Source organism: Glycine max, chromosome 8 (genome assembly GCF_000004515.6).
Source record: "Glycine max cultivar Williams 82 chromosome 8, Glycine_max_v4.0, whole genome shotgun sequence".
Classification (NCBI taxonomy): Eukaryota; Viridiplantae; Streptophyta; class Magnoliopsida; order Fabales; family Fabaceae; genus Glycine; species Glycine max.
This window is the reverse complement of record NC_038244.2, coordinates 42106948-42120971: the sequence shown is the minus strand read 5'-3', so window position 1 is coordinate 42120971 and position 14024 is coordinate 42106948. Positions and strand designations below refer to the sequence as shown.

Here is a 14024-nt window from a genome sequence, read left to right as displayed (position 1 = left end):
AGAACGACACACACCAAAGAAAAATTTATTAGAGCTTTTCGAAGATATTTGAGATTTGTGTTTCATTTGATATGGAGAAGAAGAGTGGTAGCAGCTGGTCCTTTAAGAAGATGAGCAAAGAGTTGTGGCCACGGAGGTTGTCGTCGTCTTTTCGCAGCAAACGGCTTCACTTACCCACCATGACCATCATCGTTGACAACGTTGTTTTCAAGATTGTCTCGGTGGTAGAGGGTGTTGTAATTGTTTCCACGCTTTGTGTATTCTACCTTTGTTGTGGTTGTCACATTTGAAATATTCTATGTATGTTTGATGATCTTCAAATTCATTTGTTCGTTCATTTTTTGAGGGCTAGTTAAAGTTCATCAATAACAGTCTGAGTTTGTGTTAAGTTGTTACCATCCTATGTAGATTGTCCATGCAATAAATAACAATTTTGTTTTGTTTTTAATTATTTGATACAAGTTCCGTTTGATCAATAATTTTTAAATTTCCAGACATGATTGAGAGACATGGAATGATAGAATGAGATGATAGTTTATAATTTGATCTTTTTTGTTAATAGCTCGGAATGATTGGCTAATTAACAATATGTTTTAGGAACAACTTGCCAGTGTTTTTTTCTTTTCTCCAAATAACAGTTGTTTACTTTGTATATATTTTCTTCACGATCGATTTCATCCATTTGTAACTTTTCCTACTTGTACTTGGTACAAATATAGAAACTGGGATTTCGATGCCCATATATTCATCTTAATCTGACTTCATATTTTGGAAGAGATTAAGCACCAATGTGATATGATTTCATGTGGAGAAAGAATGGCTTAATCTACACTGTTACAAAACACCCATTCCACCACGCTCCATCAAGGTCCTGTAATGGCATGGATGTTTCATGACAAAAATTATCTAAATAAATAGTATTGATTATTGATCTTATTCTTATAGATATAAATTTAATTCAATTATCATAATATATATTTTTCTTTAAAAGTGTTATATGTTAATTCGTCATCATCACAATCATAACTTTTATCATCACTTCTATCACCATTTATTATTATTATTATCATATGCATAACAATCACATTCATCACTTTTATGATTATTTATTATTATTATTATTATCACCACAATCATATTTATCATTTTTATATTTATTATTATTATTATTATCACCACAATCATATTTATCATTTTTATTTGTATAATAGTGATAATGATATTCATGCTAAGAATATTTAATGCATTTAATAATGATGAAGAAGGGTCAACAAAAGTATAATGAAGGTTGAATTGAGAGGCACTTTTAACTGCATATAACATGACACATCTTACTTAACGTTCAATAATTACAATTTAGTTAACTATTAAGCACCAGGATTTAAATAATATATTTTGTAATTATAAAATCATACATCATGTTGTCATGCAGAAATTTTAGTCGAAAGATCAGATAAACGCTCACATTGATTTCTAAGGAATCAATTAAGTGATAAAAAAAAAGAGACTATTAATTTAGTTGTGTCCTCCTTTGGGCCTGAGAGTAAATATTATGCCTTTTTTGAAAAGGTAAATCGGAAAGTTTTGAATGTGAATAGCTGAATTTTGTATGTTAAAGTCCTGAGAGTAAATATTTAAGTTGATGCTCCAGAATTACACAACACGTGATGTCTAATTGTTACTCTGAAAAAGTAAAAATATGCATTACTTGTCTTGAAAGAATGTAAAAGTGCAGTAGCAAGTAATTGATTTGGATCTAGATGAGATACACACTAACAATACCCTTTGAAATTGGGCTAGCCAATAGTTATTGTACATATAATCCTCAATTTGCATATCAAGTAATGTGCTACTTAGTGACCACCCTAGAAAAAGTGTCCTAATATTTAAACTGATCTGCATTATGCATGCCACTTTTATTTTTTATATTTAGCTACTGGGCCAGACCAACACCAGCCCACAGCCTGTTGGGTAAAACTGGCCGGGCTTTTACTTCCTGCACTCCTTCCTTTTTGCTTCCTACACCCCAGTAAGACCAAATAGTCACAACTACCCCTCACCACTGCACCATCGACCCCTCCCCTCTGCCGCTGCTGCGGTCTACGGTGAAACCACCATCACGAACATACATCCAATGTAAAGCCTAATGCAAGAGTGTTACAAAAAAACAAAAATCCACAATCACTTCAAAGAGACATTTGTGTAATCTAAAAGCTCATTTGAATGCATAAAAAAACAATGGCGTCGTCGTAGGTACTAAACCTTTTCATAGGTGGTGTCAATGGTGGTGGAAGAATGGACATAGGTTGGTAGAGGCTCTGCAGTCTCTTGCAACACTTGAAGCCGTCTTGGTCTTCGTGATAGAATGGACCACTTTTTAACAATTAAAGTCATCTTGTTTAATATAATGATTTTAACGAATTAAACGAACTCTTAAAGCTGGTGAAAAGTAGTCTTCACCCTTCAGTTGAAAATAGGAAGAAGTTATTATTTTCAAAATAATGATAATGACCATTGAAAGTAGATAATGCACTCAAAAGAGGAAAATGTGACTATATCAAGAGTTAGTTATTCCGTTGTAAGATCAGCTAATATAACTATCTGATCTATTGTAAAACTAGGTGATATAAAAGTCATTGCTCTCTGACTATAGATAGGGGTAATTTAGTGGTTAGCAGTATAAACAGGACTTTTACATACTTTTTCAAACACATCAATCAATCAAATATTTTCTATTTACTTTACATTTATTTTTATTGCTTTTATTGCTCTTTTATTTTGGTGCAAGTTTAATTTTTGTTCAACCTTCAACACTAGACACTCTTTGAAGTAGTCTAGGAATCCACAGCCCCGAAACATAGTCTCTTTTTTAGCAACAATCAATTGATTCTTTACAAATCATTGTGAGCGTTTAACTGATCTTTTAGCTAAAAATTTTGTGACAACATGATGTATTAATTATTTTATAATTACGAAATATATGATTTGAATTCAAGTTCTTAATACGTTACTTAAGTTATTGAATATTGAGCAAGATGTGTCATGCTATAGCAGTGCCTCTCAGTTGCACCACGACAGCCAATGCCAAAATTATTGATTTTAATATGAGCGTGACAATGACATAGCGTGCGCAAGCATTCACACAGCAATTTGATACAAATAAGGCTTTCATTTTCAAATTGATTTATGCATAACAAGCAATCAATCATTTCCATTTTCCACCATAATATATTATATACTAGAATGGACCTGATCATCATGAAGATGAGGGTGCACTCAATTTTTAGCATAAATGAAAATAAAAGCTATCCTAGCCATAACGTAGAAGGTCTATTAGATTTCAGATATAGATGCCCATACCCAAATACCATTAGTAGTACCAACAATATTTTGGATAATGCTTTGAATTCATTTATGTCTAGCAAAAAAGCAATAGGAAAATTAAGGAGAGATTCGGGTGTACCAACAATATTTTGGATAATGCTTTGAATTCATTTATGTCTAGCAGAAAAGCAAAAGGGAAATTAAGGAGGAGTAAAATAGATTATTGATCTCTTTAACCTTATTCTATATCTAATTGTTTTCCTTTTGTCTGATTCTGTCACTGCACAGATGCTATTAGGGGGGGATGATTAAGAAATAATTAATTGATCATGCATCATGTTGCTTGAATATTAAGCTGCGTGCCCTCAATGCCCTTCTACTTCATGTGGCATCTATATCTACTGTTACAACAAGTTATTTCTATTCCAGAATTATTGAATTGACCAACATCCACATCTCTATGTAAAAACAAAATTCAGCATATCTTCTTTTCACAGGTCATACTTCAAAATGGACAAGGGGAGAGAGACTGTTAAAACTTATAAAAAAATGTTAACAATATACTCTTTTAACACACTTTTTACTAATAACTGAAATTTATTAGAACTCACAAAATGATACTTTTTATTTAACGAGCTGATCACTTGTGAGTCTTAATAACTTTTAACTGGTTATGTTAACAAGAACGTACGTGTTAGAGAATATTTTGTTAATTTTTATCATTTAAACTTATTAGAGATTGTTTTGTGGGTAAGGATACCTAATAAAACAAGCTTTGTTTTTAAAAAACGAGTAAAATCATTTTCAGCATCTAGTGTTTCATACCATGCTATTTGTTCAGTATCCACTCCCTCACGGATATCTTCCACTATATCTACCATATGAATATATATTTATACCTAAGTTCCTTGTATCCTCCGAGAGGTGGGAGAATATTACTAAGGGCCAGTTGTATAGACATAGAAATCATCACCATGGGAAGGAAAGTAAGTCAAGAATCACTGAAAATATCTAAGGTTGATCATCAGAAACATCAATTCAACACTTTGATCAAGGTCTTGAGGCCTAAGGTCTACATCACTGACAGCTCAAGCTTCAAGAAGTTAGTTCAAGAGCTAACTGGCAATGGAAGTTCCAATAACACTTTGTCTCCACCTCCTTTGGAACCAAACATGGTCGAAAATTTCCCCCTTAATATTGGAACTGAGCCTCATGAGAGTGACCTTCAAACTAGTCCTGATGATGTGTCAATTTCTCCTGAAGCAACTAGCAACTCACCTGAGTTGTGCTGTGATGCATTGATGAATGAAGAATTTAACCTAGTTTGCAACCAGTTATGCTTAGATGACCTAGCCTTCCAACAAGACTCAGTGACCAACCAATCTATAGACCATTTTTTGGCATACCAGAATCTTGAGTCACTACTGCTTGATGTTGAATCAAATCCCTTGTACAACTGTTATGAACAGATGATGCAGCCAGATGTCAGCATATATGATTATGAGTTGTCAGGATTACTATGAACATGTCTATCATCTTTTTTTTTAAGGAAGATCATCATCCATGATGTTGTTTCTTGATTTACCTTTCTTGTTCATGTCTTGTGTTATGTGTATAAGTATTCTTTTTGTATATAACCCAGTTCTATATATGATGCATATGATTTTGCTTTTGTTAATTAGTATTTGAGTTTGTTTCCAGGATTAATCTTTAATGAGGCTAAATATTTATGTTTTGCATTGGTTAGTTATATTTTATTCAGCATGCTTACATGAAGCATGCATGTCACCATGCTTGAGGTTAACCTACTAACTACTAAGCAAATAAGCAATATTAATGTGCTCCAGTTTTCTTAAAAAAAAAAAAGGTCATTATGCTGATGATTGTCCACATTTTTTTTAAGGCAATGACTATTAATAAAAAAAATACTTTCTTAAATGATTCTTTCGTAAAATTGTCTTAAAAAATTTACTGTATAAAATAATTTTTCAGAAAATTGTACTTTGGAAGACAAGTTTTGAAAAATTGTGTTAGAATCTTCAATTTTTAAAACAGAAAAAGACATTTTAAAAATGATTTCTATGCAAACAGATGAAAAACTAGGTTTCTAAGAAGATTTCAAAATTATGGTGAAAAATATTAACTTTGATTGATGATAATTTTGAACACGATTAAAAATCATCCTAAAAAGTGTCTAATATCAATATATAGAATTTTTTTTTTTTTTTTAGTGGTAGATGTTCAAGAGATAAAATCTGGCAACCATATAGACAAAATATGAGATATTTTGCAGATGCATCTTTCATCTGTTGCAATCCTTGAGGGTTTAAACACAATTGAAATGACTTATATTTTATGATGCTATTGTATATTGTAAATGACTTCTACGTTCTAACCATTTCCAAGCTTTTAAAAGCAATTCCTTAACTTTGTGTAAACATTATTATCTTAAATAAGAGTGCATTCATTATACTAACATATTGTAAATAAAATACGACACTAGTACTTTTCACTGCTTCTTCATACATAATAATGGGCATCAAATGTGTATTGGTGTAATGAGGGGAGAATAATTTGCATAAAGGACTTTTTATTATGATGTCACACTCTAATTTGTTTGGTACTTCATATATTAATTAAAAATATTGATTTAGACTCAAGAGCAGACAAATGAATGAATCACCGATGGCGTGCCTACAAAGTCCTTCTACCTCGTATACACTTCTGTTTTTTTTTTTTTTCCTTCTTCCTTGCCAGCAAACATATAGCAGATCATGCTATAATAATTTATACAATTTTTACCATGTAGCTTCATAAAATAACTTCTATATAAAAAAATTGTCAATACAAATAGACAAATCTTCCGATGTGTGTATTGTGCATAGTGAAGAGACCATATCAAATAGAGCGGTAAAGGTGGGGGTATTTATCTTGGAAATTATCCTTACATGCTGGAAACTAAAGATAAAATAAATTGCTTTAAATACGATTTTAATTAATTTGAAAAAAAAAAATATAACATCCAGAGTGCCAAGATAAGATAAACGTTGTGAAAACTTTTGGAAAAGAAAGATGTTAGAGTGGTGTATATTTGAGATTAAGTATTAACAAGGGTGAGTATTAAGGTACTTAAACTTGTAGTGAATATCTGTAAAATGGAATTATTTAAATGGTACTAATTATATATACAGTAAGTTGTTCATTTTTTGATATAAATATGTTTTAAATTATTTTTTAGTATAAGTATATGTTTAATATTATTTATTTTTTAACTTTTCTGTTTATAATTTGAATAAATACATGTTCTAATTTTTTTTATTTAAAAAATATCCTCATGTATTCATTCATATCCGCAAATATTGAAAAAAATTGTAGATATCCACTCAATAAATATTCATGTGAGATGGATTTTTATCTCAAAATATGGGTGACAAATCACAAAGGCTACTATTGGTGTCCGTGAGATCCCAATTTCTTTAAATTTCCTTATATGTAAGTTTTTTTGTAAGTAGTGATATTTGTGGTAATTATTTAATAAAAATATTTGTGGTACACCCAACATAATTTGCACAATTTTCATTTTGTCTTTCCATAAAATTGATAGGGATTGAATGGATGAGACTTGAGACTTACAGATACGGATTGAATAATCTGTAAGTCTTATACGAAATTCGTATGAGGCATATAGACTGACTCATTTCTAATCGAATATGTAACACATTATTAGTACAACACTTTAACTAATTGAACTAATATATAGCACTAAAATTTCGAATGTATATTTAATGCACAAATTTAGATAATAAATTTTGTGATAATTAATTTTGATATAATAATTAATATGTTTACATATATGATTTTTATTTAAAATTTATATATTTAAACATTAATTATTAGATCAAAATTAATTATCACAAAATTAATTATTTAAAGGGCCATTAATTTTAATCTAATTTGAAAAACATATTTTTGATTTCTTTTTTTAAAAAATCGTTTGGACCACTTAGAGATTAGACTATCTATAAGTCTTATACGGATTTCCGGAAGGGTAAAATAAAAATCGTGCTGCTTGCTGGGTGAACCAACAATTTTGCCAAGTTCATGTAGCAACAGCCAAATAGGGGTGTACAAGAAATCGAATTGATCCAACATTGAACTTTGAAAAAATCAAACTGTTTTGGGGGCAAAAAAAAAACTAAACTGAACCACTTTATGAAAATGGTTCGATTAACTGAAACATTTTTAAAGAGTTTTGGTTCGGATTAATTCAGTTACTTAAGAAAGCCGATCAATGCAAGAGTAAAAATAAATAAATGAATTGAAACCTAAAAAACCAATCTGCTTTTTAAATAAAAACCAAACTGATCCAATTTATAAAAGCGCTTCGGTTAAAGTGGATCGAAAATGTTATCTATTGTGCAAGAATTGAACAAGGATTAAAATGGTGAAAATGCAGACCAAATATTGATGGGTAAATGAAGGCAAATTCTTTACAACTTCTCACGTCACTGTTATGCCATGCCACACTACGATACTACACCCAATTGTTTCATTTGCAATGAAACTGCAGAATTCCCTGAATTTGATATTTGGAAGCAAAATTCAATTGCCGTTTCCTGGTTGCAGACAAATCTGCATCCCATTCCCACACTCTTGGAAGCTAAATAGGAAGAATATGGATTTGAATTTATGTTTTTGACTCCAACCATGAAATCATAAAAGAATGACTTCATATATTACAAGGTAAATTGATACAATTTTGTTTAAAGGAAAAATACAAGAAAACCAAAAGTAACAAGATATGAACACAACCCAAATTGTAATTATTATAACCAAGATTTTTAAAACAACTCATTTCACAAACAAGCAGAGCAATATCACCATTTGTTACCTAGGCAATTTTCCCTGCATTACTTGTGGAGAAGTACCGCCACTTGTATACAAAGATTTAAGTTGCCTGCTTATGAGTTTGCTATTAGCCTGCTGAAGTTGTGCATCACTAGACCACCATTGTTCCAGGGCATGAGCTTCATGAAACTTCTGCTTTTCCTTGGAGACAACAAACAGTTTTGCCGCAACTTGTCCGTTCATCGGACCAATATTCTCCTTGTCAGCATCATTGATCTTCTCTCCTCCTCCTGAGCATTCGGGGTCCGTATAAGAGCAACATATATAGTCACTGTTGTTTACATACAGATGAGGAACCCATTTTCCAACACCAAAACCGGCATTCTTGAAGCTAGATGATAACCGAGGTATCCAACTCTTTAGTCCTATGCTCAAACTCTTGTCTCCATCGTTGCCAGCTTGAGCTTCTTCATTACTCGAAGAAGGAAGCATGGATTTAAGTCTCTTCCAAACTAACTCAGCCTTTTCTCCAATGTTTCTGAGACTCATGGCTAGGGAAACAGAAGGTGGATTGAACAAATGTGTCTCCACATAAATGCCTTCTTTTGCTAATGCCTTTCCCACTTGAAGAGCGAAGCCGGCTCCCAACGAATGCCCTGCAATGCAAACATTGCTGCTTCCATATGTGTCGGAAACCGACTTTAGTACCTCCAGAGCTACTTTAAACCTGACAGAGCCCTTCAGGCTTTCCCAGGCAAGAAAACGAAGGTCGTCTTCAATGTCTCTTCGCATTGTAGGGCTTTTGAGTAACGTTCCTCTTAGCGCTAAAACAGCTTTGGGGGCACCACTTGGTCTAAGTAGTACTAAGTCTGCCATTGCTGCAGATCTGTCCCATTCAAGTATTGCCCCAAAAATGGATCCATCTCTTTCATCAATCAATGTTTGTGTGAGCTTGTACTTGAAGGGAATCCACCAATTTGGGGCTAGAGCATTTTCTTGCGTTCGGTTCTCCTGTCTATCGAGTTCAAGCAGGTAAACTGCCTGTATAAAGCAAGCAATGACAGTTCTTTTGTAATTTGCATCCTTCCTGCATACAACAAAATAGTTATCAATACACATTGAAAGAATGTATTCAGTGCCAGTAAAGCATGGATGCTTTTCCTTCATGTTCAAAATGACATGAAGAATAAGGCACTCTTGATAGAGTTAATGGTAATGTGAAACTCTTGAGTTACAAGCATAGACCACAGAGTGAAAAATTGTTATGAAAAAATAAAGTTAAAGCATAAAAGAATAAGAAAAAGTTCATGATTTTCAAATGTTTTAAAATTAAATTAGTCTTAAGAAGTTTATAATAACCGCTTATACTGACTTGGTTTCTGAGCCAATGGTGAAATAGATCTATGGACTATGGGCGAATTTCATAAGATAATACATTTCAGTGGCTTACGAATACAAATAGAGATTTATAAAGTAGAAACAATGTTTAACACAAAGTCCTCATCAAATGGACTTCAACTCATCATTGATCTTAGCCTCAAAATTACGGTTGACTAAATTTCAGAATCCGATGAAAAGTATATGTCTACATCAACAGAAATGATTATGCAACATGAACCAATTTAAAAACTTCAAAATGAGTGTAACGGGCATGATCAATATGGTATAGATAGCAAAGACATGTTCACGTATAAAACTATTGAATATTGAATATCATGTAAACCAACCCCCGGCCAATAAAATATCAGATTCTGAGCATTTAGTTTGTTAAAAGCATCAAAAGAAATAAAATCTGAAGGAGTTCAATTATATCTAATAGGTTCTGATTATTCAGAACTTCCTCAACCACCTATAGTCAATGGTCAAAACCCAACATATCTGATTCAAAATAGTCGTAGTGCCAAGCCATTGCAATTATGTCAAACAGAACTCTTAAATGAAAGCAACAGAATTCAAGGAGAAAACAAAAACTAAGAAGCAAAAATTAGTTTTTACAAAGGGGAAAACTATATGATTCTTTTTATTTACCAATGATAATATTAACTAAAGTAAAGGGTAGCAAAATTCAGCCTATAAAAGACCCATGTCATAAATTAAAATTAAAGATGAAATTTTAGTCTTTACCCATGCATCCCAGGTATAGTTAATAATTTAATAGCCAGTGCATAATTCTAAGTCGACTAATCATTAATCAAGTATTTGTCGAAGACATATCCTAATCCTAATAGAAAAAATCACATTGATGTTATTGTTAATAAAAGTAGAGGAAATTCCGTAAATCAGGGTCCCCAAAACTCTAATCCAATTACTTAAGAATTAAAGCAACTAAAAAATTGGGTATCAAAACGGAGATTCTAACATAAATAATCTCCGAAAGTAAAAAAGTTAGCCCCTGATTGATAACACAAGGCAAAGACGCATAAGTCAAATAGATGAACAACATATAAGGAAACTAAAAGAAGATACACATCAATTATCATTGACCACTGTAATTTTGAAAACATGGTCGAACACACCTATGTATAGTTCACAATTTATTTCATATGCATCCACCAAAATTCTTTATTCTTAAAAATGATAAATAAATTTTAATTCAACTTTTTTGGCAAATATAAATTTTCCCAAACATGTATTTGAATCCACTATCTAATTTTATCATTTAGATCTCTAAAATCCAAGAAACCCATCTCTAATTTACAATGACACGACAAACCCAGTTGATAAATCTTGCTATGTTCTCCATTTCATGACGACTCTTTCAGCAAAAAAAAAAAAAAAACAGTAAAATTCAAATTCCCTGTAAACCCATTTGCTACATTTTCCATATCATGATACTTCCTTCAATCACAAACCGCAAAATTCAAATTCCCTACAAACCCAATTGCTAAAACTTGCTACATTTTCCATTTCACGATACTTCCTTCAATCAGAAACTGCAAAATTCAAATTCCCGACAAACCCATTTCTTAAACATCGCAACCTCATGCTAAAATCCCAAACCCCATCACACTTAACAACTTCAAAACGGATCAAAGCACAGAGACACCACACAAGTTGCAAACTTTCCCCACCAAGGTTCAAACTGACCAAATGGGGCCAAGAAAAAACAACCCCACAAGCCAAAAAGCTAAATTTATCTCAGATTCATATGGATCAAAGCAAAATATGAAATGGGTACCCACCAGCTCGAACTTATAAGGTCTCTCCAATTAAGGTTGGCCAAATTACGAGGACCAGAAACATGAAATGCGTAAGGGTGAGACGCTTCTTCTTCTTCTTGAACCACTTCCTTTGTTCCTTCCTCCTTTTCTTCTTCTTCTTTGATCACCGGGCTTGTGGTTTGCGTATTCATGGTGACGGTGATGCTTCAGAGAGAGAGAAAGAGAAAGAGTGTGAACTGTGAAGTGTCTTTCCTTTGTGGGAACTAGTTGTTTGGGATCTTCATTAGATTTGTTGTGCTCTTATTTTTATTAAAGCGATGAAATAAAATCATAACTAAATTCAAAACGGATTCAGATTTCGGACCCCACTATGTAACGGTCATATTTCCATTTTCCACTAACGCGTACGTTTTTGTTTTTAATTTTTGTTCAACTGCAATAATGAAGGGAAAATGAGTTTAAATTTTGGAATTTTTTTTTTTTTGGATTCCACGTGATCCCTCGTAGCAATGAGGCTGAAAATATGTGAACTATTTGTTTTTCCACTTTTTATACAAAGAAATATTTTTTATATAATTAGACTTTAAAATAAATGATTTTAATACATAAATTGTAACCTTTATAATAAGTAAATATTTTTTAATACATAAATTAAAATTTGAATTTATAATAAAATATTTTTAAAAAAAATATTATTTAGAGATAAAACGAAAAAGATAAAATGAAGAGATAAACAATTAGAAAGATTATTTAGGGTTTACTTTGGAGCTTTTACAAGTTGCTTCAATGTTTATTGGTGTTAAATCAATCATATCCAGACCTGACCATGAGCCTTGATTAGAGGGGTGATGGCCAAGGGCCTCTGACTAAGAGGGGTTCAAATTTTTTTAAAAAAATATAGGTATGTAATAAAAAATATATTATTTTATAATATTTTCATAAATAGACTGAAATTATTGTTTCATTTTATATCTTTTTATTCAAATTAATATATAATTTATGATTAAAAAGTATCATTCTTATGGTTGTTAGTTTTTTCCTTCTAATGTTTATATTCATAAATCAATGTTAAATAATTTTTTAGTTAATTCTGACTTATCATTATGTAACAAATATTCAAAAAGAGAAGTTTCTTTTTTTTAATAAGACAAGAAACTCACCTTTTAAAAAAATAAGAAACACAAACTAAAACTTAAATTATAAAAGAATTAAAACAAAAGTTAGTATAAAAAAATAAAAATATATGTAATTTTTAATCTAAAATGATAATATTTTGACAATAATAGATTATATCAACATAGCTAATTAAGCATTTTCTTTGAGGGGTTCAATACAAAAATTAAATTATAATATTAAAATTAATATAGTAAATTAGCCAACAAATAAAATAATCATAATAATTGGTCACTTACCATAAAAAAAATTATATAAATCAAACAAAGAATATAAAATAGCAATTGAAGAAAATATATTTAGTTTTTAAAATTCATTCTAATGAAAATATTTATTTTATTTAGATTTCATGTTTAGAGTTTTAAAAGCATAATTCACCCTCAATTTTTAACCTGAAAATAATAAGAATAATACATTATTTGCTTCAAACAATGAACTAATTTCTTTATTTTTATTAAAAATTAGGAAAAATAGTTAAGCCTTTAAAATTATTAAAAATGATAGTTGTATATTTTTTTAGAGGTGTATCATCACCGGTATTTATACATACACACATGAGGTTTATTAAAATCATCTTATTCACTTAATATAATAAAACATATCATTTTAAGATAAATGTTAGAGACCCTCTCACTTACATCCTTTCTTTTTCCAATACTCTCATTATGACCGATTGAAATTTATTAAAAATCATTGATTTAGAAGTAAGATTCATCAAAATTAATAATTTCAAATAAAATTTAACAAATTGTAAATATATATCTATATAAAATTATATAAAAGAATAAGCCGTTCAAAAGTCCAAAATGAACATCCTATATTGTTAACACATCATTTGAGCAAGGCAAAGTGAGAATTTTGTAAAATAGGTCATCAAAAAGTCTACATGAACGTCCTATATTGTTGACACGTCACTTAAGCAGAGGTAAAATGAGAATTTTGAAAAAAAATACTATTCAATGTGAAAACTTGAGCAAAGTGGAACGACCCGTGTGTATGTATGGGTAATCTATATTTATCTATAAAACTATATAATAAGCCATCAAAAAGTCCATAATGAACATCCTATATTGTTGACACGTCGCTTAAATATGGGCAAAATGAGAATTTTGTAAAATAGGTCGTTAAAAAGTCCAAAATGGACATACTATATTATTGACGCGTCACTTAAATAGGGGCAAAATGGGAATTTTGAAAAAAATTATTATCGAATGTAACAACCTGAGCGTAGTAGAGCGACCCGTGCTATGCACGAGTAATCTATATCTATCTATCAAACTATATAAAAGAATAGACTATCAAAAAATTCAAAATAGACATCCTATATTGTTGACACGTCTCTTGAACAGGGGTAAAATGGGAATTTTGTAAAATAGGCTACCAAAATGTCCAAAATGAACATCCTGTTGACACATTGCTTAAACAGGGACAAAATGAAAATTATGAAAAAAAACTATTGAATGTAAAAACTGAAAATAGAAAGAGAACAACAAGAGAAATGCATGGAATGGAGTGTAC

General features: G+C 30.9%; 1 protein-coding gene across 1 annotated transcript; it reads right to left on the bottom strand.

Moving 5' to 3' along the window:
- Nucleotides 1–7788: 7788 nt before the first annotated feature.
- On the bottom strand, nt 7789–11905 carry LOC100783570 (GDSL esterase/lipase At4g10955). Its single transcript, XM_003530682.5, has 2 exons — nt 11355–11905; nt 7789–9259 (listed from the first exon to the last, which is right to left on the bottom strand). Exons 1-2 carry the CDS (start codon nt 11522–11524, stop codon nt 8212–8214), a joined length of 1218 nt encoding a protein of 405 aa, XP_003530730.1. The 5' UTR covers nt 11525–11905; the 3' UTR covers nt 7789–8211.
- Nucleotides 11906–14024: the final 2119 nt, after the last annotated feature.